The sequence below is a fragment of the Ranitomeya imitator genome, chromosome 9, assembly GCF_032444005.1.
Source record: "Ranitomeya imitator isolate aRanImi1 chromosome 9, aRanImi1.pri, whole genome shotgun sequence".
NCBI classification, from domain to species: Eukaryota; Metazoa; Chordata; class Amphibia; order Anura; family Dendrobatidae; genus Ranitomeya; species Ranitomeya imitator.
In genome coordinates this window covers 139,891,215-139,916,020 of record NC_091290.1, presented here as the reverse complement: position 1 = coordinate 139,916,020, position 24,806 = coordinate 139,891,215, and the positions used below count along the sequence as shown (strand labels likewise).

Here is a 24,806-nt window from a genome sequence, read left to right as displayed (position 1 = left end):
ACTGCAGATCCTCCCCTTATCTATTTGAATAGGAGGCAGATGTGCAGTACCCAGCGCTCACTATCAGAAGATGGAGCAGCTCTGCAAATTGAGCAGTTCCGGTCAATGTTTCCCTAATACATCTAATTGGTGGGGGTGACGGCTGCTGGACTCCGACTGATCAGACATTGATGAGCTATCATAAGGATAGGCTATTAATGGTAGTGGACAACCCCTTTAAGGGCAGTATGGGACTTGCCTATGACCACTGTATTGCCTACAATATGGATTCATACACTATGTGCAAAATTATTAGGCAAGTTGTATTTTAGAGGATTATTTTTATTATTGATCAACAACTATGATCTCAATCAACCCAAAAGACTCATAAATATCAAAGCTTTATATTTTTGGAAGTTGGAGTGGTTTTTTTTTTAGATTTGGCTATCTTAGGAGGACATCTGTTTGTGCAGGTAACTATTTGTGATTTCTCAGACTTTATTCCACGCAAGCACCTCCATTTATCCCGCGGACTGCTACATACTCAGGATGTGTCACAGTTATTTATTAATCTCTGGACTTTGAGCTGTGCTGCTTTCTTTTCTTTTTGCCTTTTTTTGTAACTATTACTGTGCAGAATTATTAGGCAACGTAAAAAAACCAAATATTCCCATCTCACTTGTTTATTTTCATCAGGTAAACCAATATAACTGCACAAAATTTAGAAATAAACATTTCTAACATGCAAAAACAAAACCCCATAAAATTACTGACCAATATAGCCCCCTTTCTTTTTGATGACGCTCAGCAGCCTCCATCCATAGATTCTGTCAGCTACTTGATCTGGTTACGATGAACATTGGTGCAGCAGCCACCACAGCCTCCAGACACTGCTCCGAGAGGTGGACTGTTTTCCCTCCCTGTAGATCTCACAATTTATGAGGGACCACAGGTTCTTTATGGGGTTCAGATCAGGTGAACAAGGGGGCCATGTCATTATTTTGTCTTCTTTGAGACCTTTACTGGCCAGTCATGCTGTGGAGTAGTTGGAGGCATGTGATGGAGCATTGTCCTGATGAAAATCATGTTTTTCTTGAACAATACCGACTTTTTCCTGTACCACTGCTTGAAGAAGTTGTCTTCCAGAAACTGGCAGTAGGTCTGGGAGTTGAGCTTCATTCCATCCTCAACCCGAAAAGGTCCCACAAGTTCATCTTTGATGATCCCAGCCCATACCAGTCCCCCACCTCCACCTTGCTGGCGTCTGAGTCGGAGTGGAGCTCTCTGCCCTTTACTGATCCAGCCTCTGGCCCATCCATCCGGCCCATCAAGAGTCACTCTCATTTCATCAGTCCATAAAACCTTTGAAAAGTCAGTCTTAAGATATTTCTGGCCCAGTCTTGACGTTTTATCTTATGTTTCGCTGTCTCTAGCATCATGTCCTCCCTCTATCTGAAACTAAACCTGTCAAAAACTGAACTCCTTGTGTTCTCTCCCTCTACTAACCTATCTTTGCCTGACATTGCCATCTCCGTGTGCGGGTCCACCATTACTCCAAAGCAACATGCCCGCTGCCTTGGGGTCATCCTTGATTCGGAGCTTTCATTCACCCCCCACATCCGATCACTGGCTCGCTCTTCTTACCTGCATCTCAAAAATATTTCTAGAATTCGCCCTTTTCTTACTTTCGACTCTGAAAAAAACTCTTACTGTTTCACTTATTCACTCTCGTCTGGACTATTGTAACTCTCTACTAATCGGCCTCCCTCTTACCAAACTTTCCCCGCTCCAATCTGTCCTGAATGCTGCTGCCAGGATCATATTCCTCACCAACCATTACACCGATGCCTCTACCTTGTGCCAGTCATTACACTGGCTACCCATCCACTCCAGAATCAAGTACAAAACTACTATCCTCATCCACAAAGCACTCCATGGCTCAGCACCACCATACATCTCCTCTCTGGTCTCAGTCTACCACCCTACCCGTGCCCTCCGCTCCGCTAATGACCTGAGGTTAGCATCCTCAATAATCAGAACCTCCCACTCCCATCTCCAAGGCTTTACACGTGCTGCGCCGATTCTTTGGAATGCACTACCTAGGTTAATACGATTAATCCCCAATCCCCACAGTTTTAAGCGTACCCTAAAAACTCATTTGTTCAGACTGGCCTACCGCCTCAATGCATTAACCTAACGATCCCTGTGTGGCCTATTTAATAAAAAAAAAATCAGGCTCCTCGCATCATGTTCTCATACACTTTGTGCAGTTAATAGCCTTCTGTGTCGTTACTGCTACATACTTAGGCAATTAACTGGTTCATGCAGCTTTACATGAACACCCGAGCCTTACACTATGGCCGGTCCGAATAACTATAGCAATTGTTACCATCCACCTCTCGTGTCTCCCCTTTTCCTCATAGTTTGTAAGCTTGCGAGCAGGGCCCTCATTCCTCCTGGTATCTGTTTTGAACTGTATTTCTGTTATGCTGTAATGTCTATTGTCTGTACAAGTCCCCTCTATAATTTGTAAAGCGCTGCGGAATATGTTGGCGCTATATAAATAAAAATTATTATTATTATTATTATGTTTCTTGTACAAAGATGGTCGTGTTTCAGCCTTCCTTACCTTGGCCATGTCCTTGAGTATCGCACACCTTGTGCTTTTTGTTACTCCAGTAACGTTGCAGCTCTGAAATATGGCAAAACTGGTGGCAAATGGCATTTTGGCAGCTTCGCACTTGATTTTCCTCAATTCATGGGCAGTTATTTTGCACCTTTTTTGCACAACACGTTTCTTGCGACCCTGTTGGCTATTTGCCATGAAACGCTTGATTATTCGGTGATTACGCTTCAAAAGCTTGGTAATTTCAAGACTGCTGCATCCCTCTGCAAGACATCTCACAATTTTGGACTTTTCAGAACCCGTCAAATCTCTTTTCTGACCCATTTTGCCAAAGGAAAGGAAGTTGCCTAATAATTAAGCACACCTTATATAGAGTGTTGATGTCATTAGACAACACCCCTCTTCATTAAAGAGATGCACATCACCTGATTTACTGAATTAGTAGTTGGTGCTCAAACCTGAAGAGCTTGGAGCAGGACAACATGTATAAAAAGTATCATGTGATCAAAACACAACTTGCCTAATAATTCTGCACACAGTGTAGTAGAGCCATGATGGGCTGTAATTCTGGATAGCCCATGACTAGGTGTTCAGGCTACCAGATGACGATGACGGACTACAGAAGTGTTACAGTCATGGAAACACAGTCCCCAAATTTGCAGGTCCAGCCCAGTACCCCGGGAGTCACCTACCCACAGTTTTGCTGTTGTATCATGGGAACTTGTCAGGAGTTTCGTATCCTCAAAACAGAAATGGCAAGAAGTGACAGCCCCGCCGTGTGCCTTTAAGACTCTTAAAGGAACCTGAAAAAAAATAATATAAATGACAAATCTATAAAAACACAATGTGCTCAAAAATGGCGATTGTGTGAAAGGAGTTGTTGTCCACACGGTTTCTTCTGCTTTGGACAAGACATGAACACTGCAGCCAATCAGTGTCTGTTGATCGCCTGCAGCGCCCAAGCGACTGGTTAACGTTGATTCAGCTTCCACAGGAAAATCAGAAATGGAGAATGCTTTTTCGGTGGATTGTTAGCGTAATTCCTGGGGACGCGCTGCCCCTCCGGACCGTGGATCTGTCATACACCCATTTTAGCGTGAACATTTTATGAGCGCTCTGTATAAGCGTACACGGCGTGTATATATAGCGCGTGGACGTCTGTTTATGCACTATATGGCGGTATTAGGCATAACACCACCGTCTTTCCTGATAAAAAAAATTAATGACAGAATTATTTCATAACTAATTCTTGGAAAATGTATGACTTTATTTGACCACTTCAGTTAATCCACATTCTCTAGTGTCACACTGAATATAAACAGTTTACATATAAAGCTGACTGGAAAAAAAATACAATACTATAAACCAATGAGACAGCTCTTTTCATTTTTTCACCTGCTTCTCAAATATAAAAGGAGTAATCTGATTGGTTGCTATGGGTAACAGAATAGTAATTATTGCTGTTATTTATACATAAAGTTGATTGAAAGAAAAAATTATAATTACAACCAATCAGCTTGCTCCTTTCACTTTCTGATTGGTTGCTTTGGACAGTGCTCGCTGAGCTTTATGTAGTGACTGAGGGCAGTGTGACCACCTGGGACAATCTCTCACTGTTCCACACGGTCTCCTCCTCGCTCGGGTTCATTCTGTTCCAGTGCAGGGACATCTCACTTCCGGAGTTCTCATCTCTATAGCAACGGCTACGGTGGCTGCGCTGGGCCAAACTACTGTAGGAATGCGCCATCTAGTGGCCACTTGGCGGAAGTGTCAGATACAGATTCCAGTAGTCACCCTGCAGCTGGAGGAGGCCGGGGAGGTGACCATTTCTAGGAACAGCTTGCAGTCACCCTTGTGTACCCTGTATTTTTAAAGGGGTGTTACAGTGATCGTCTATAATTATGACAGGCCGATAATGAGGGATCATGCGGGGGACCCCAACAGAGCAGGCTCATTTGCACGCCGCGCCAAATTAAAGGGTCACTCCTACCTTCATGGATGGATAGTGCACATAAAAACAAGCACTTTTGTAATTTAGTCCTTGAGCTATTCACATTTTTCTTTTGTTTACAGCTCGTTGCCAAGGAGACCGACCACCGCAGCTCTCTAGCTTATAAGGACTGCCCCCGAAGCTGGTCGGGGTTAGGAGGTGACGACAGCGCGCGCTCCAGTGATCCTCGCCAGCTTCACAACAGGGACTACAAGCTCAATAGAAAAAAAAACACCGCGCATGTTCTACAAGCAGTGGTCGGTCTCCAAGACGACGAGCTGTAAACAAAAGTGTTACCTCAAAAATGGCTGAACATTTTAATAGAAAAATTGCTCGTATTTATAAGCTCGATCTGACAATACCCATTTATGAAAATGGGACTATCCCCTTACAATTAGCGCCCTCTATAGTTGCATGGCCACATCTGGTACTGCGGCTCAACCCACTCCTCTCTCTAGGAGGGTCCGTTACATTATTTCTGCCCATTGGCCCATACGCTCCTGAAATATGCACGAATCTCCCAGGCTCAGGGGGGACATGGAAGATGCGGGACTTTAAAAAAAGGAAGAGATTTTGGAAAATGTGGCTATTATGTATTGTCCCTCCGGGATGCCGTTTATACGGGATGATTTATTGGACAGAGTCCAGGTCTCTGAATGGAGCCTTGGGGGCTATGGAAGATGTATGACTTGGAAACATCCGTCTACACCAACCTCTGGCCTGCTCACTTTAGTCCACATTGCTCCACTGTTTATAGTTCCTTGTACAGTGGCAGGGGCTGCAATAATCATGAGCACTTGTTGTCCATAAAATTCCAGGTCCTGGCTTTATGGTCATACCAGATTTTTTGTCTGGACTGGGCCATTCGCTGATGTTCTTTAGCCAAGGTAGCTAGCTGGGCGAGATGATCTCTGAACTCTAGAACATAGGGAATGATGGGCATTCCGGTATCTGCGATATCTCACTCCATTTGTTCTTTCAGAAGAGTGCGAGGCGCACAGACCTTCTGGCCAAACAGATTGCTCCCCAGTGAGGTCTGGATGTTGTGGTGCTTGAAGGGCCTGTAGTCGGGTGACTGCTCCCACAAAATGACACAGCACTGTAACTACCCAATGTCATTTCCAAGGAGTATATCTGCAGGAAGTCCTCCCATAACTCCTATCCAACAAAATTTTTCTCCAAAACCATAATCCAAATGTACTAAAGCTCGCAGTATATATTTGCGGACACCCCCCACCAGGACAATGGGAATTCCCGGGCCTTGGTGAATTGACTCGGGTCGAACAACACGGGGGTCAGCAATAATCAGGAATTCCCCGTCTCTAAATCCCGACACTTTGTATCCATCAATTAAGACATCCTGCAGGTGGCGATGCCGTTGCTCTGTATTTCTGAGGGACAATGGCTGGAGTCCATACTCTCCAGGAGGGGTATCTATGGTACTTGGGCCGTTGGTCCTCTTAGGTGGGGGTGGTGGTAACTCTTCCTCAGGCAGGATGGAGTGCACAAAATGCACTGGACGAGTTGGGGATGTGTGGGGCTCCCTCCGAATCCTTGAGGGACAGCTGGATTGCAAATGCCCAGGTTGCCTACACCCATAACATCTCCTCTTGGTGATACCCCCAGGTCATGGTCGGAACTGTTGGGGCCCAGGATTGTGAGACATGATTGTCATCGGCTTGTGACTAGGTGGAAGGGCAGACATAATCAGAGGGCGATGGGACGCCGGAGCAGGCTGTGGTTCATTGTCCAGAAGCCTCCTCCATTGCGGTCGGATAGTAAGGGTTTCATCGGCCAGGGCTGCAGCTCTATCCACGGTACACGGCGTGTGCTCCCGGACCCATTCCCGTACCTCTGCGGGCCACGTGACAAGAAATTGTTCTATAAGGAACACCTGTATAACATCTTCCACAGTAAAGGCGTTTTCTGCTTCCAGCCATCTCCGACATGCCTGGGACATCTTATGTGCATACATCCTAAACGATCCCCCCGTGGTGCATGGGTGGTCTCGGAACTTGACCCTATATGAGTCTGGGGTGATAGCATGGTAATCCAGGATAGTCTGCTTTACAATGTTATAATCCCGATTCCGCTGTGAGTCAATAGTTCGGTAAGCCTCCGCCAGGCTACCGTTCAGGAGTCCCACTAAGAAACGCATCCAGCCAGAGTGGGGCACCTCCATCACAGCACACTGCTGCTTTAAGTCCTTGAAGAACCCCTCCACATCTCTGGAAGCCTCATCAAATGGCTTGAAGTCTGTCCGGGTGATCTGTACAGGCTTCCAGATCGTTGGGTTTGCACTCCACATTGCATTACTCCCTCTTTCAAGCTCCATCACTTCTTGTCTCCGCTGTGCTCGGCAAGCAGCCTCCTTGTTATCCTCCTGAGAGACACCTGGACCCAGAACCGCCATCTCTTCTTTGTACCACACCACCCACTGGCTTTTTGGGGTGGGGGTCCTCATCTCCTGGGCTTGTCCTTCAGACATATGGGAGTAGGTGGTCTGGTTAGCACCAACCAGTAGATCAATTAAGGACTCTTTAGTCAGTCCCTGGTAGTTCAGGCCCAGGTCTCTGGCTCTCTCCTGTAAACTGGATACAGTCCAATTTCTGTATTCACTCTGTGGGTAGTTCTCTGTTGTGGATTCTGTTTTTGGGCTCCCTCTGGTGGTTACAGATGGTACTGGGTGACTTGTGTTTTCTGCGGTCTCTGGTGTCCACCTGTTCTATCAGGATATGGGAGTTTCCTATTTAACCTGGCTTTCTTGTCATTTCCTAGCCGGCTATCAATGTAATCAGTGTGTCTTGTTACCTCTGCTTCCCGCTTCTGTAATCTTCAGGACAAGCTAAGTTTTTGATTTTCCTGTTCCACGTTTTGCTTAATTTTTGTCTTAGTCCAGCTTGCAGATATGTGATTCCTTTTTGCTGGTTGCTCTAGTGGGCTGATATTACTCCTCATGTTCCATGAGTTGGCACATGAGTTCAAGTAATTTCAGGATGGTTTTTTGTAGGGTTTTTCGCTGACCGCGCAGTTCACTTTTGTATCCTCTGCTATCTAGCTTTAGCGGGCCTCATTTTGCTGAATCTGTTTTCATAACTACGTATGTGCTTTCCTCTCATTTCACCGTCATTACATGTGGGGGGCTGCTATTTCTGTGGGGTGTTTCTCTGGAGGCAAGAGAGGTCTGTGTTTCTTCTAATAGGGGAAATTAGTCCTTCGGCTGGCGCGAGACGTCTAGGAATCATCGTAGGCACGTTCCCCGGCTACAGCTAGTTGTGTGTTAGGTTCAGGATCGCGGTCAGCTTAGTTTCCATCACCCTAGAGCTTGTTTTGTTTTTTGTGCTTGTCCTTTTGTGATCCCCTGCCATTGGGATCATGACAGTATAGCCGGCCAAAAAGTGGTAATCGTATTGGCTGAAGTAGGAGGAAAAGTAGTCTGAGGAAGTTTTTTTTTTTTTTTTCCCTCAGAGTTTGCTGCCTAGCCTTAATTGCAGCCTGGCTGCGTCTTACCTCCTCTTAATCCCTGAATGGCTCTGACCTCAGCTGTTTATCATGGACGTCCAGAGATTGGCTTCCAGCCTGAATAATCTTGCTGCTAAGGTTCAAAATATACAAGATTTTGTTGTACATGCTCCTATGTCTGAACCTAGAATTCCTATCCCAGAGTTTTTTTCTGGAGATAGATCTAGTTTTCTGAATTTTAGGAACAATTGCAAGTTGTTTCTTTCTTTAAAATCTCGCTCCTCTGGAGACCCTGCTCAGCAAGTCAAAATTGTTATATCTTTCCTGCGGGGTGACCCTCAGAATTGGGCATTTGCATTGGCACCAGGGGATCCTGCGTTGCTCAATGTGGATGCGTTTTTTCTGGCATTGGGTTTGCTCTATGAGGAACCTAACCTAGAGATTCAGGCTGAAAAAGCTTTATTGGCTCTCTCTCAGGGGCAAGATGAAGCAGAAATATATTGTCAGAAATTTCGGAAATGGTCGGTGCTTACTCAGTGGAATGAGTGCGCCCTGGCTGCAAGATTCAGAGATGGCCTTTCTGAGGCCATTAAAGATGTTATGGTGGGGTTCCCTGCGCCTACAGGTCTGAATGAGTCTATGACTATGGCTATTCAGATTGATCGGCGTTTACGGGAGCGCAAACCTGTGCACCATTTGGCGGTGTCTTCTGAACAGGCACCTGAGACAATGCAATGTGATAGAATTCAGTCCAGAAGTGAACGGCAAAACTATAGGCGGAAAAATGGGTTGTGTTTTTATTGTGGTGATTCAGCTCATGTTATATCAGCATGCTCTAAACGCACAAAAAAGGTTGATAAGTCTGTTGCCATTAGTACTTTACAGTCTAAGTTCATTCTGTCTGTGACTCTGATTTGTTCATTATCAGCCATTTCCGTCGATGCCTATGTGGATTCAGGCGCTGCCCTGAGTCTTATGGAATGGTCTTTTGCCAACCGCTGTGGGTTTAGTCTGGAGCCTCTGGAAGTCCCTATTCCTTTGAAAGGAATTGACTCTACACCTTTGGCTATGAACAAACCTCAGTACTGGACACAAGTGACCATGCGTATGACTCCCGTTCATCAGGAGGTGATTCGCTTCCTGGTACTGTATAATTTACATGATGTCTTAGTGCTTGGTCTTCCATGGTTACAAACTCATAACCCAGTCTTGGACTGGAAAACGATGTCTGTGTTAAGCTGGGGATGTCAGGGGGTTCATGATGATGCACCTCCGATTTCTATCGCTTCATCTACTCCTTCTGAGGTTCCTGTATTTTTGTCTGATTATCGGGATGTTTTTGAGGAGCCTAAGCTCAATTCGCTTCCTCCTCACAGGGATTGCGATTGTGCTATAGATTTGATTCCTGGCAGTAAATTTCCTAAAGGACGTTTGTTCAATCTGTCAGTGCCAGAGCATACTGCTAAGCGGGATTATGTTAAGGAGTCCTTGGAAAAGGGACATATCCGTCCATCTTCGTCCCCTTTGGGAGCAGGTTTTTTTTTCGTGGCCAAAAAAGATGGTTCCTTGAGGCCTTGTATAGATTACCGTCTTTTGAATAAGATTACAGTCAAATATCAGTATCCTTTGCCATTGTTGACTGATTTGTTCGCTCGCATTAAGGGGGCTAAATGGTTCACTAAGATTGATCTTCGGGGTGCGTATAATCTTGTGCGGATAAAGCAGGGTGATGAGTGGAAAACCGCATTTAATACGCCTGAGGGCCATTTTGAGTATTTGGTGATGCCTTTTGGACTTTCTAATGCTCCTTCTGTCTTCCAGTCCTTTATGCACGATATTTTCCGTGAATATCTGGATAAATTTATGATTGTGTATTTGGATGATGTTTTGTTTTTTTCTGATGACTGGGAGTCCCATGTTCAGCAGGTCAGGAAGGTGTTTCAGGTCCTGCGGGCCAATTCTTTGTTTGTAAAAGGTTCAAAGTGTCTCTTTGGAGTCCAGAAGATTTCTTTTTTGGGGTATATTTTTTCCCCTTCTACTATTGAGATGGATCCCGTCAAGGTTCAGGCTATTTGTGACTGGACGCAGCCTACATCTCTTAAGAGTCTACAGAAGTTCTTGGGCTTTGCTAATTTTTATCGTCGTTTCATAACTAATTTTTCTAGTGTTGTTAAGCCTTTGACGGATTTGACTAAGAAGGGTGCTGATGTTGCTGATTGGTCTCCTGCGGCTGTGGAGGCCTTTCAGGAACTTAAGCGCCGGTTTTCTTCTGCTCCTGTGTTGCGTCAGCCAGATGTTTCGCTTCCTTTTCAGGTTGAGGTTGATGCTTCCGAGATTGGAGCGGGGGCGGTTTTGTCGCAGAGAAGCTCCGATTGCTCAGTGATGAAGCCATGTGCGTTCTTTTCTAGAAAGTTTTCGCCCACTGAGCGGAATTATGATGTTGGTAATCGGGAGCTTTTGGCCATGAAGTGGGCATTTGAGGAGTGGCATCATTGGCTTGAGGGTGCTAGACATCGTGTGGTGGTCTTGACTGATCACAAAAATCTGATTTACCTTGAGTCTGCCAAGCGTCTGAATCCTAGACAGGCTCGTTGGTCACTGTTTTTCTCCCGTTTCGATTTTGTGGTTTCATACCTGCCAGGTTCAAAGAATGTGAAGGCGGACGCTCTTTCTAGGAGTTTTGTGCCTGACTCCCCTGGAAATTCTGAGCCCACTGGTATCCTTAGGGATGGGGTGATTTTGTCGGCTGTCTCCCCAGACTTGCGACGTGCTTTGCAGGAGTTTCAGGCGGATAAACCTGATCGTTGTCCGCCTGAAAGACTGTTTGTTCCGGATAATTGGACCAGTAGAGTCATCTCCGAGGTCCATTCTTCTGTGTTGGCAGGTCATCCTGGAATATTTGGTACTAGAGACTTGGTGGCCAGGTCTTTTTGGTGGCCTTCCTTGTCGAGGGATGTGCGTTCTTTTGTGCAGTCTTGTGAAGTTTGCGCTCGGGCTAAGCCTTGCTGTTCTCGGGCCAGTGGATTGTTGTCACCTTTGCCTATCCCGAAGAGGCCTTGGACGCACATTTCCATGGACTTTATTTCGGATCTCCCTGTCTCTCAAAAAATGTCCGTCATCTGGGTTGTGTGTGACCGCTTTTCTAAGATGGTTCATCTGGTACCCTTGCCTAAGTTACCTTCCTCCTCTGAGTTGGTCCCTCTGTTTCTTCAGAACGTGGTTCGTTTGCATGGGATTCCGGAGAACATCGTTTCTGACAGGGGATCCCAGTTTGTGTCTAGATTTTGGCGGACGTTCTGTGCTAAGATGGGCATTGATTTGTCCTTTTCGTCTGCATTCCATCCTCAGACGAATGGCCAGACGGAACGAACTAATCAGACCTTGGAAACTTATTTAAGGTGTTTTGTTTCTGCTGATCAAGATGACTGGGTTACCTTTTTGCCGCTTGCCGAATTTGCCCTTAATAATCGGGCTAGTTCTGCTACCTTGGTTTCTCCTTTCTTTTGTAATTCGGGGTTTCATCCTCGTTTTTCCTCTGGTCAGGTGGAGCCTTCTGATTGTCCTGGAGTGGACATGGTGGTGGATAGGTTGCATCAGATTTGGAGTCATGTGGTGGACAATTTGAAGTTGTCCCAGGAGAGGGCTCAGCAGTTTGCTAATCGCCGTCGCCGCGTGGGTCCTCGACTTCATGTTGGGGACTTGGTGTGGTTGTCTTCTCGTTTTGTTCCTATGAAGGTCTCTTCTCCTAAGTTCAAGCCTCGGTTCATCGGTCCCTATAGGATCTTGGAAATTCTTAACCCTGTGTCGTTTCGTTTGGATCTCCCGGCATCGTTTGCTATTCATAATGTGTTCCATTGGTCGTTGTTGCGGAGGTATGAGGTACCTGTTGTTCCTTCGCTTGAACCTCCTGCTCCGGTGCTGGTGGAGGGAGAATTGGAGTATGTTGTGGAGAAGATCTTGGATTCTCGTGTTTCCAGACGGAAACTCCAATATTTGGTCAAGTGGAAGGGTTATGGTCAGGAGGATAATTCTTGGGTGGTTGCCTCTGATGTTCATGCTGCTGATTTGGTCCGTGCATTTCATAGGGCTCATCCTGGTCGCCCTGGTGGTTCTCGTGAGGGTTCGGTGACCCCTCCTCAAGGGGGGGTACTGTTGTGGATTCTGTTTTTGGGCTCCCTCTGGTGGTTACAGATGGTACTGGGTGACTTGTGTTTTCTGCGGTCTCTGGTGTCCACCTGTTCTATCAGGATATGGGAGTTTCCTATTTAACCTGGCTTTCTTGTCATTTCCTCGCCGGCTATCAATGTAATCAGTGTGTCTTGTTACCTCTGCTTCCCGCTTCTGTAATCTTCAGGACAAGCTAAGTTTTTGATTTTCCTGTTCCACGTTTTGCTTAATTTTTGTCTTAGTCCAGCTTGCAGATATGTGATTCCTTTTTGCTGGTTGCTCTAGTGGGCTGATATTACTCCTCATGTTCCATGAGTTGGCACATGAGTTCAAGTAATTTCAGGATGGTTTTTTGTAGGGTTTTTCGCTGACCGCGCAGTTCACTTTTGTATCCTCTGCTATCTAGCTTTAGCGGGTGTCACGATTCCCCTGACCGCTGTCACCACTGGGTCAGGATTCACACCGTGACCGTCACCCCTACGTCACGGATCAGGGTGACTTTAGGCCAACAGACGGCTATCACATGTGCAGGGGGGCTTATCTTAGTTATCCCTCCACTGCTAACAATGTGATGAAAAACCACACACAAGGCTATTGACCTCTTAGTTTACAGCAGGGGCTTATTCTAGGTATCCCACTGCTTTTCTATATACCACGAACTGCAGGGATTTATGTATATCCCGCTTACAGTTCCACTTAACACTTGCAGCTCTCTGGCGCCCCCTTACTCTCAGGTCAGATTAGGTACTGCACCCTGGGTAATTAGTCGCCAGAAAGGCTGCCTGCTATGTACTGGCTATTGGGCACGCTGCAGCGACGCGATAACTACTCCCACACAGGCAGGAACAATAATTATCAAACCCGCAGTTGCTTCAGCATAATCCAACCGTCAGCACACTTTCGCTGCCACCAGCTTCGATTAAACGGGTCCGAAGCTAACCCAACACAACAGTAACAGTAGCGTATTTTCCCTTCAAGAGACTTAGGGTACGGTTTAGAGCAGGAGAACGAACTAATATATAATAGTATATCCCATTCAAAATAACTAGGCAGTGCGTTATCAAAAATAGTTTATAAAGATGTTATACATGAGACAATTGCAAATATGTACAAGGGTAATTATAACATAAAGGGAATAAATGAGAAAAGATAACACTCACATATTAAAAGCATTGCAGGCATCCAGGCTAGTGCAGTTTCCATACATCCCAGTCCATGGGATGTACCAGCTCTTCCAGGACAATAGGACCAAGCAGTCCAGAGGGAGAAATCAGCAAAAAAAAGTGACGCCTCAGAGCCTGCCAGACACTTAAAACATTAAGGCTGTGACATCACAGAAAGGCTGGCTTATCCAGACCCTCCTCTCTCTACATTCTGCCTAAACTTTAAACTATTCTCTCTAAGTTCTATAACTTCACTACAAAACATGACAGAGTCATACCAAACCCATAATTCATCTCGGATTAACGTGAGCATTCTAATGAGATCAAATATGTCCTATCTGGGATACATATTTACAGAGAAAACCCTACTTCTTTACCAGATGGAGTTAGAAACCCGAGTGTCATGAGATGTGTAGCTACACCGAGTGGGACTACGAATATATATTTTCGTATTTCTAGCTTAAATCGTTTGCCTAATATCTAACAAAAACTAAACAAAGAATCTTTCATGGATTTTTGGAGCCATTTTTCCTGTTCTAGCTGGACAAGAGCTTACACAGGAAATGCCAGTCGTAAATTCCGTTCGGCCATAAAACTTCTAACCCCCACACTCTCTGAGAAGGAAAGCCAGGAATTTGCAGCTACAACTGTTACTCCAAGAAGGGGGGGCTTAGCCCACTCAGGCTAGCAAAAGAACTACTTATGATATTTCATACCATATCGTGACACCTCCCCCTTTTGGTGTGCGCTAGGGAGGCAGTACCCCACGGTATGCCTCCATGGGCACCTCAGTAGGTTCACCCTGGCGGGAGAGTCCATCTGCATTCCCATGCTCTTTGCCCGTTTTATGTTCAATGGTGAAGTCAAACTGCTGAAGGGCAAGGCTCCAGCGTAGCAACCTGCCGTTGGTTCCACACATGGCGTTTAGCCAGCGCAGAGGGTTGTGGTCGGTCACCACAGTGAAGGTGTGACCGTACAAGTAGGGCTGCAAGCGCTGCAGCGCCCAGACTATGGCCAGGCACTCCTTCTCGATGGTGGAGTAGGCCACTTCCCTCGGCAAAAGTTTCCGACTCAGGTATAACACGGGGTGCTCTTGGTCCTCCGAGTCAACCTGGCTGAGTACAGCACCAAGGCCAAACTCGCTGGCGTCGGTCTGCACCAAGAACGGTCAACTGCTGTCGACTGCTTTCAACACAGGGGCGTTGCACAGTGCGGTTTTCAACGCCTTGAAAGCCCCCTCACAGCCATCTGTCCAGTTGACGATGTGGGGTAGCTTCTTCCTGGTGAGGTCCGTCAAAGGTTTTGCCAGGCTACTATAGTGCTGTACGAAGCGCCTATAGTACCCTGCAGTGCCCAAGAAGGACATCACCTGTTTCTTGGTCACGGGAGTGGGCCAGTTCACGATCGCGCCCACTTTCTCCGGCCCTGGCTTCAGGGTGCCTCCGCCTACCCGGTGTCCTAGGTAGTGAACCTCCCTCTTGCCCATCTGACACTTCCCCGGCTTGATAGTCAGTCCTGCTTGGTGAATCCGCCTGAGCACCTCCTCGAGATGCTGCAGGTGTTCCTTCCAGGAGGGACTGAAGATGGCAATGTCATCCAAGTACGCCACGGCGTACGTCTCCAGTCCCTGAAGCAGGCGGTTGACCATCCGCTGGAAAGTGGCAGGGGCATTCTTCATGCCGAAGGGCATGACCGTGGACTCGTACAGTCCAAAGGGTGTGATAAAGGCGGACTTCTCCTGCGCCTCGGGGCTCAGGGGAATCTGCCAGTATCCTCTACTCAAATCCATTATTGTCAGGTATTTTGCGCCAGCTAACTTCTCAAGCAGCTCCTCGATGCGCGGCATTGGGTGCGCATCCGAGGCTGTGATGGCGTTGAGCCCCCTGTAGTCCACGCAGAACCGTGTGGTCCGGTCCTTCTTTGGCACGAGAACTACAGGCGATGCCCACGCGCTCTTTGACCGTCGAATCACCCCCAGCTGTAACATCTCATCGATCTCTTGGCGCATAGTCTGCTGCACCTGGTCAGAGATTCGATAGGGTGTTCGCCGTAGTGGGGCGTGATTCCCGGTGTCCACCTCGTGGACGGCTAACTCAGTCCTCCCAGGTCGGTTGGAGAATACGACCCGGAAGGGTTCCAGTGTGGTTTGCAACTGCACCCGCTGGGGTTCAGTTAACGAGGCGCTTACCTCCACATCCTCGATGGACCCATTGGCCTTGGCTTGGGCCAGCAAGTCCAGGGGGGTGTCTTCCTCACCGTCTTCGGGCAAGCTGCAGACCGGTAGGACGAAAGGTTCACGTTCGTGATGAGCCTTCATCATGTTGACGTGAAAGGCCTTTCGCCTACCCCGAGCATGGTCAAGCGTGACCACGTAAGTGACCGGGTTGAGCTGTTGGTGGACGACGTACAGGCCCTCCCAGGCTGCCTGAAGCTTATCCGTTGGTACGGGGACCAGCACCCACACCTTTTGACCCACGTGGTAGGTCCGCTCCCGGGCGTTCTGGTCGTACCAGTGCTTCTGATCAGCCTGAGCCTGCGTCATGTTGTCATGCACCAACTGCGTCAAGGTCTGCATCTTGTCACGGAAGCGCATGACATACTCCACTATGGACACTTCAGAAGGGTTCGGCTCCTCTTCCCAGGATTCTCTTACCAACCCAAGGGGTCCCCGAACTCGCCTGCCGTACAGGAGCTCGAAGGGGGAGAACCCCGTCGAGGCCTGCGGAACCTCTCGGTAAGCGAACAGCAGGTGTGGGAGGTACCGCTCCCAGTCGCGCCCTTGAGTCTCAACCAGCATGCGTAGCATCTGTTTGAGGGTACCATTGAAGCGTTCACACAAGCCATTGGTCTGTGGGTGATACGCACTCGATACCAGGTGCTTCACCTGCATTTTCTTACAGAGAGCCTCCATTAGGCGAGACATAAATTGGGTCCCTTGATCAGTAAGCATTTCCCTGGGAAATCCTACACATGAAAAGATGGCCAACAGGGCATCCGCCACCTTATCTGCCCTAGTTGACGACAGAGCCACTGCCTCTGGGTACCGGGTAGCATAGTCTACCACAGTAAGGATGTATTGCTTTCCAGAGCTGCTGGGGACGGCCAGCGGGCCCACAATGTCCACCGCGATCCTCTGGAAAGGCTCTTCTATCACTGGCAGAGGGATCAGGGGAGCCTTAAGAGCAGGCCCTGCCTTCCCCACTCTTTGACAGGTGACACAGGAGCGGCAGTAGTTTGACACATCTGTCCCCATCTTAGGCCAATAGAAGTGTTGAGACAGCCGGGCCTTAGTTTTGCTGATCCCCAAGTGTCCAGCTAGCGGGATCTCATGGGCAATCCGCAACAACTCACCCCGGAATTGCTGCGGGACGACCAGCTGTCTTTCCCTCAACCACTCCTTTTGTGATTCTCCGGGTACTGTCTCCCGGTATAACCTTCCTTGTTCCCAGAACACCCTCTCCTTATCAGTCACGGAGGTGGGCGTCTCGGCGAGTTGTCTCAAACTCTCTAGGCTCGCATCTGTGTGCAGAGCGGCCTGAAACTCCTGGCTAGGGGAAGCCAAAAGCGACGTCAGGGTCCCTTCCCCACGGGAACCCTCTTGGACCTGCTCTGGGTCCACCTCTGGTTCAGTCACCGTGATGACGGAGGAGGGTCCGGAAGGCTGACAGTTATCTGCGTTCCGGGCACTCTGACTGCGGGTGACAGCAGCTACGTAGGCTGTCTCCCCGGGGGTTTCTACAGGCCCATCAGCCGGCGCTGCTATGGGCTCTACCTCCCCATCCACCCCCAACACTCCAGGGGCTGGGCTACTTATGGGCCAGTTACCTTCTTCGGTGGCACTGGTCACTTTCATGGCGTCACCTTCCTCACGGTTCCCATGCATCTCCCCATTTCCTGTAGCACCGACACTTGCCCCTGTTAGGGGTTCCTCAGCCGTCTCACTCCGCAGAGCGACGTGGCTGGGCACACCTGTACCTATGGACACATTAACCTTCACAGAAAAATCATTATCAGGTTCAGCTGGCACAGGTACAACATTTTCACCATCAATCCTAGGGAAAAAATCATTAGTAGATGCATCAACACAAGATAAAGCATGGTCAGGTAACACATGCGATTTCCCATCATCATCATCATCAGGGTTAACTTTACCCTCATTAGTAGATTGGGGAGGGGTGTCAGGAACGTAGTATGCATACATCCTCCCCAAATCAGTCCCCAACAAAACATCAGTGGGCAAATTATCAGACAGCCCCACTTCCTTCACCCCGCTCCCAGCACCCCAATCAATAAAAACCCGGGCCATTGGTAAGGGACAGCTGATGCCCCCAATCCCAGTGACAGTTAGGGTTTTCCCCGGAATGATTTCTTCAGGGGCCGCCAGTTCGGGTCGGATGAGGGTTCGTTCAGCCCCGGTGTCCTTGAGGCCTGTAGCAACATGGCCTCCCACAGTGACGGGCTGTACGTTGTCACACACTCTCCCAACCACACCACCCACCAAAAGAACTGCTGCATTAGGCCCTGGGGCCTTGGCTGGGGGGTTCTTCGGCCTGTCTGGACAGAAGGTACTGATATGCCCAGGCCGCTTGCAGGTGTAACACGCGCGAGGTTCGGTGGTAGGTCTGGTGCTGTTGGCCACAGGGACAGGACCTCTGGTGTGTTGGCTGGCAGGGGTACTGGCGTTGGTTGCAGGCTTACCCCCTCTCCAGCTGGTGGTGACTGGCTTCCGCGCTTCCGATCTACGGTTGGCCTCATAGGCATCGGCAATCTGCGCTGCTTTCGTCACGTCTTTGGGTTCTCTGTCCATCACGAACTGTCGCACCTCAGCTGGGCAAAGATGAAAAAACTGGTCTTTGATCATCAGGTCTCGCAGCTGTGCAAAGGTGGTCACTGACAGTCCTTGGGTCCACTGGTCAAAGTGGGTCCCCAGTCCATGCACCACATCACTGTAACTGTCGTGTGGGCCACGTTGGAGGGTCCGGAACTTTCTACGGTACACCTCGGGTGTAAGCTGGTACTTGGCTATCAGAGCCTGCTTGATGGCCTCATAGTCTCCATCTTGTTCTTGAGGGAGGGCAGCAAACGCCTCCAGAGCTTTACCTTTCAGCCCTGGTGTCAGGTATCGGGCCCATTCATCTGTAGGCAGCCGGTACTGTCTGCAGGCTTTCTCAAAGGCCCGCAGAAAAGTGTCCAAGTCTCCGTCCTTCTCCATAACAGGGAAGTGATCGGGCCGGGGCTTAGGTATCTGAGCGCTGCTGGGCTCACGGTTGGTCTGAGACAACCCCTGCATTTGCAGTCGGGCTAACTGCAGCTGGTACTCCCGCTCAGCTTGCCGCTCGGCTCGCTGGGCCTGTGCCTCTCTCTCAGCTCGGGCCTCTCTCTCAGCTCGGGCCTCTCTCTCAGCTCGCTGGGCCTCCTGCCGGTATTGCTGAATCAGCTGCCGACGTCCCTCATGGTCGTCAATGGGGAATTCTTTCAAGGCCGCCTGCAGGTGGGGGTCCAATTCGCCCGGATTGCTAACAGGGCCAGCATTCAGTGGTTGGACCTCTGCTGCAGCACCATGTTCGCTTGTGCTGGCTTCTGCGGCCTCTGAGCTCTGAGATTGGTCTCGAGCGGCTTCCCATTGCACCAGATCTGCGACCAGTTGGGCTTTGTTTTTGCTTGCAGAGTCAATGTGCTGTGACTTGCATAAGGCGACAAGGGTGTCTCTGGTCTGCTGCTCATAGAAGGTTTCTCCCAGCACAACCATGGTTGCCAAATAAAAGATAGGATAGAAAAACGAAGAGAAAGGGAGGGGATAATTACCAGTACGCAATTGTCTCACAACTAAAAAGCACTGAGTTCGTTCTCCAAACTTATTTGCGCAGAGTCCTCGCAAGAACTTTCTGCAAGTTTTTAGTGAGAGGAATGATTACTCAAACCAAATCACTAATGCTCTAAGATATCCCACCGCCTTGCCACCAATTGTCACGATTCCCCTGACCGCTGTCACCACTGGGTCAGGATTCACACCGTGACCGTCACCCCTACGTCACGGATCAGGGTGACTTTAGGCCAACAGACGGCTATCACATGTGCAGGGGGGCTTATCTTAGTTATCCCTCCACTGCTAACAATGTGATGAAAAACCACACACAAGGCTATTGACCTCTTAGTTTACAGCAGGGGCTTATTCTAGGTATCCCACTGCTTTTCTATATACCACGAACTGCAGGGATTTATGTATATCCCGCTTACAGTTCCACTTAACACTTGCAGCTCTCTGGCGCCCCCTTACTCTCAGGTCAGATTAGGTACTGCACCCTGGGTAATTAGTCGCCAGAAAGGCTGCCTGCTATGTACTGGCTATTGGGCACGCTGCAGCGACGCGATAACTACTCCCACACAGGCAGGAACAATAATTATCAAACCCGCAGTTGCTTCAGCATAATCCAACCGTCAGCACACTTTCGCTGCCACCAGCTTCGATTAAACGGGTCCGAAGCTAACCCAACACAACAGTAACAGTAGCGTATTTTCCCTTCAAGAGACTTAGGGTACGGTTTAGAGCAGGAGAACGAACTAATATATAATAGTATATCCCATTCAAAATAACTAGGCAGTGCGTTATCAAAAATAGTTTATAAAGATGTTATACATGAGACAATTGCAAATATGTACAAGGGTAATTATAACATAAAGGGAATAAATGAGAAAAGATAACACTCACATATTAAAAGCATTGCAGGCATCCAGGCTAGTGCAGTTTCCATACATCCCAGTCCATGGGATGTACCAGCTCTTCCAGGACAATAGGACCAAGCAGTCCAGAGGGAGAAATCAACAAAAAAAAGTGACGCCTCAGAGCCTGCCAGACACTTAAAACATTAAGGCTGTGACATCACAGAAAGGCTGGCTTATCCAGACCCTCCTCTCTCTACATTCTGCCTAAACTTTAAACTATTCTCTCTAAGTTCTATAACTTCACTACAAAACATGACAGAGTCATACCAAACCCATAATTCATCTCGGATTAACGTGAGCATTCTAATGAGATCAAATATGTCCTATCTGGGATACATATTTACAGAGAAAACCCTACTTCTTTACCAGATGGAGTTAGAAACCCGAGTGTCATGAGATGTGTAGCTACACCGAGTGGGACTACGAATATATATTTTCGTATTTCTAGCTTAAATCGTTTGCCTAATATCTAACAAAAACTAAACAAAGAATCTTTCATGGATTTTTGGAGCCATTTTTCCTGTTCTAGCTGGACAAGAGCTTACACAGGAAATGCCAGTCGTAAATTCCGTTCGGCCATAAAACTTCTAACCCCCACACTCTCTGAGAAGGAAAGCCAGGAATTTGCAGCTACAACTGTTACTCCAAGAAGGGGGGGCTTAGCCCACTCAGGCTAGCAAAAGAACTACTTATGATATTTCATACCATATCGTGACAGCGGGCCTCATTTTGCTGAATCTGTTTTCATAACTACGTATGTGCTTTCCTCTCATTTCACCGTCATTACATGTGGGGGGCTGCTATTTATGTGGGGTGTTTCTCTGGAGGCAAGAGAGGTCTGTGTTTCTTCTAATAGGGGAAGTTAGTCCTTCGGCTGGCGCGAGACGTCTAGGAATCATCGTAGGCACGTTCCCCGGCTACAGCTAGTTGTGTGTTAGGTTCAGGATCGCGGTCAGCTTAGTTTCCATCACCCTAGAGCTTGTTTTGTTTTTTGTGCTTGTCCTTTTGTGATCCCCTGCCATTGGGATCATGACAGTTCTCCATTTGGTTACGCTCTGTTGATCCCACTGCTGCCAACAGTTGTCACAGGGTCCTTCTCCAGTATCACACAATCAACAGAGCAAGAGAACAGTGAACAATCCCAAGACCTTTATTTAGGCAAAAATACGAAAGTTCCATATACAATTCACCACACAAAGGATAAGATAGTCCAGAACCTGAATGCAGTTCAGTAAGGCTAGGTTCCCATTGCGTTAGGGCAATCCATTTAGCGCATAGCGCTAGCGGATTGCGCTAACGCAATGTATTTTTTGGGGTCGCGTTTAACGTTCCCTCTAGCGCAGATCCCCGATCTGCGAGAGCGGGGAACGGACCTCGGGCGCGCCTCGGACGCTGCAAGCAGCGTCCGAGGCGCGTCACAAAAGAACGGCACATCGCTAGCGTGTGCCGAAAATGGCACGCGCTAGCGATGCGCGTTAACATTGCTGCCAATGGGTGCACTTATGGACACCTCCCTGATATTTTAAAAGTCCCCCACCTCATTCACAGGTCAGGAGGTGGAAGATCTCAGGGGCTCATTGTTTCAACAAGCTAGTTCAATATGTCATTAGCATATTAGCAAACAGGCTAATTCACTGACACTGTGAGAAGACAACAATACAGTACTGTGGGGGCTGATATCAGATGGCAACCACAGCCATTCATCAATTAGCAAATAACTCATCCTACAAGAGAACACCATGATAATCAGTAAAATATTAATACAAACAAAATTATATACACATACCATTTCCCACCATCACATCCCACTTCCCAGTTCCGGATTGGCACTTGCAGCTCTCTGGCGCCTCCCTTACCCTCAGGTCAGTCTAGGTACTGCACCTAGGGTATTTAGTCGCCAAAAAGGCTGCCTGCTATGTACTGGCTATTGGGCACACTGCAGCAGGGCAATATAACTACTCCCACTCCGGCGGGAACAATAATTATCAACGCCGCCATCACTACAAAGCCTCCAAAAAGCACAGAACAAAGTATGCTGCCACCAGCTCCGATTTCCTAAGGATTAACGTGTCCGTAGCCATCCCAAATCAATAGCGTAATTCACTTCAGAGGATGGGACAGTTCATTTAGAGCATGAAGAGGCAAGCTAGTAATTTTACATTTTACTCCATAAAAAGCTAGGCAGTGTTTACAAAGTATTAAAAATATATTATAAAGAAGACAAATATATGTACAATGGAATTACAAATAAACAGGAGTTAAAATTGAAAAGAACACTTACATGTGTTACTTCTCCTCATGAACTGAGCAGGAGAAAGACGTCCATAAATATCTAGATGCATGAGGACAGCTTGCCGAGCTGTTGTTAGCTCACTTCCTGGACCAACACTACTCCCAACTGAACAGGGGTAAGATATACCCTCTCGTTGTGACATCACTGAGTGGGCTGAGTAATGACATGCACTCCTCTTTCTACTATTTACTTTTTGGAGTCACCAAACAAAGACATTCCTGGGGGAGGGACAATGAGTGGCTTGAGCCATCCTGTAGAATGTAAGCCTGCAAGGGCAGGGTCCTCACCCCTCTGTGTCAGTCTGTAATTGTTAGTTTGCTTACTGTAAATGGTATCTGTAATTTGCATGCAACCCCTTCTCATGTATGGTACTACTCTAAAATCAGCAGAGACAACATACATAAAATCTGGGAAAATGAATTAAGATGAAAAACAAGGGAAAAATTTTAACTTTTTACAAATTAAACTTCCGATAACGAAAAAAAAAACAAAAACAAGTTTTCTTGTATGTTCAAATCATAAATATACAGAAATATACAAGTTTATTGCACTGGGCATATAGTTGTGGATCTGTTACACCAGACTTCCCTATAAAGGAGTGGTTCTGCAGGGGTGACCACAGACCATTTACACACGTGGTCAAAATTGTTGGTACCCCTCATTTAATGACAGAAAAACCCACAATGGCCACAGAAATAGACCTGGACAGAAATGATGGTCCCTTTAACTTAATATTTTGTTGCACAAACTTTTGAGGCAATCACTGCAATCACACGATTCCTGTAACTGTCAATGAGACTTCTGCACCTCTTGACAGGTATTTTGGCCGCTCCTCAAGAGCAAACTGCTTCAGTCGTCTCATGTTTGGAGGTTGCCTTTTCCAGACGGCATGTTTCAGCTCTTTCCAAAGATGCTCAATAGGATTTAGGTCAGGGCTCATAGAAGGTCACTTCAGAATAGTCCAATGTTTTCCTCTTAGCCATTCTTGGGTGTTTTTAGCTTTGTGTTTCGGGTCATTATCCTGTTGCAAGACCCACGACCTGCGACTGAGACCAAGCTTTCTGACACTGGGCAGCACATTTCTCTCTAGAATACCTTGATAGTCTTGAGATTTCATTGTACCCTGCACAGATTGAAGACACCCTGTGCCAGTTGCAAAGCAGCCCCAGAACATAACTAGAGCCTCCTCCATGTTTCACAGTAGGGACAGTGTTGAGATTTCATTGTACCCTGCACAGATTGAAGACACCCTGTGCCAGTTGCAAAGCAGCCCCAGAACATAACTAGAGCCTCCTCCATGTTTCACAGTAGGGACAGTGTTCTTTTCTTGATATGCTTCATTTTTCCATCTGAGAACATAGAGCTGATGTGCTTTCCAAAAAGTTCCATTTTTGTCTCACCTGTCCATAGGACATTCTCCCAGAAGCTTTGTGGCTTGTCAATATGTAGTTTGGCAAATTCCAGTCTGGCTTTTTTCAACAATTGTGTCCTCCTTGATCGTCTCCAATGAAGTCCACTTTGGCTCATACAACAACGGATGGTGCGATCTGACACTGATGTTCCTTGAGCTTAAAGTTCACCTTTTAACCTGTTTAATAGTTTTTCTGGGCTCTTTTGTTACTGGAGCACCACCCGTGGACAGTGGGGTACTCGTTACCGGGTCCTTCGGTTCTCAGGGGGATGTCACGGTGGCTGACCCGGTCCGTGGCCCTCGGGACGTCCGTGTTAAAGTGAAAGGTCTTTAAAGGGATATGTTCGTGACGCCATTTGTGGTATGCGGTCAGGGTGACCGACGCTGCTTAGAGCTCCGCTGGGGTGATGTTATGGCAGCTAGATGGTATACCTTCGCACAGGTGAAGTATGTCCCCAGGGCTTCCCAGTGTGTAGATGGTGGATGGTGAGAGGCGCAGTAAAGAAGGAGGACACAAGGTTGCAGTCTCTTTACCTTTTACTGAAGGCTTCAGCATCCACAGTCCAGAGCACAGATCACAGGGCAGGCAGAGTCCGGCCGGTTTGGAGGCAAATCCAGAGTGCCCTTGTCCAGTTAGAAATCAGTAGCCTTCCTCTAGCGCCTGGATGTTGTAGTACCTTACTGCTGTGCTTCTCCTAAGGTCCTCACAGATGTTGTAGATGTTATGTCTCTCTCTCTGTTCCCCAGATGGATAGGACAAACCCGTATGACCGGTGGCTTGAGGCGTTTTACAGGGACTCTATCATGCCCCAGCCTCTAAGCAGTGCCACCTTGCCTCCTGGGTGTAGGGGCGGATCAGTAATGTGAAATTAGCTGTCCTACCGGTCTCTGGAGCAAGGCATAAAGGACGGTTGCTCCCTCGGTGCTCCGGCTACCGGGAACCTGCGCCTTAGAAGAAGGCAGCCTGTGTAGGGCAGAACTCCTCCTGGTAT

The 24,806-nt window shown here is 47.8% G+C and overlaps 2 protein-coding genes across 2 annotated transcripts in view; both read right to left on the bottom strand.

Annotated features, from left to right (window-relative positions):
• CEP89 (centrosomal protein 89) overlaps positions 1–17,349 on the bottom strand; it is a 359,859-nt gene extending 342,510 nt beyond the window's left edge. The window contains exon 1 of the mRNA XM_069739248.1: positions 17,213–17,349. The gene's annotated coding sequence lies outside the window, so the exon portion shown is untranslated. The remainder of the gene's footprint in view (positions 1–17,212) is intronic.
• A 578-nt stretch (positions 17,350–17,927) lies between these two features.
• Positions 17,928–19,112, bottom strand: LOC138649741 (uncharacterized; the record flags this gene model as incomplete). Its single annotated transcript, XM_069740391.1, has 1 exon — positions 17,928–19,112. A coding segment is annotated over one exon (1,185 nt), but the record flags the coding sequence as incomplete, so codon positions are not given.
• Positions 19,113–24,806: the final 5,694 nt, after the last annotated feature.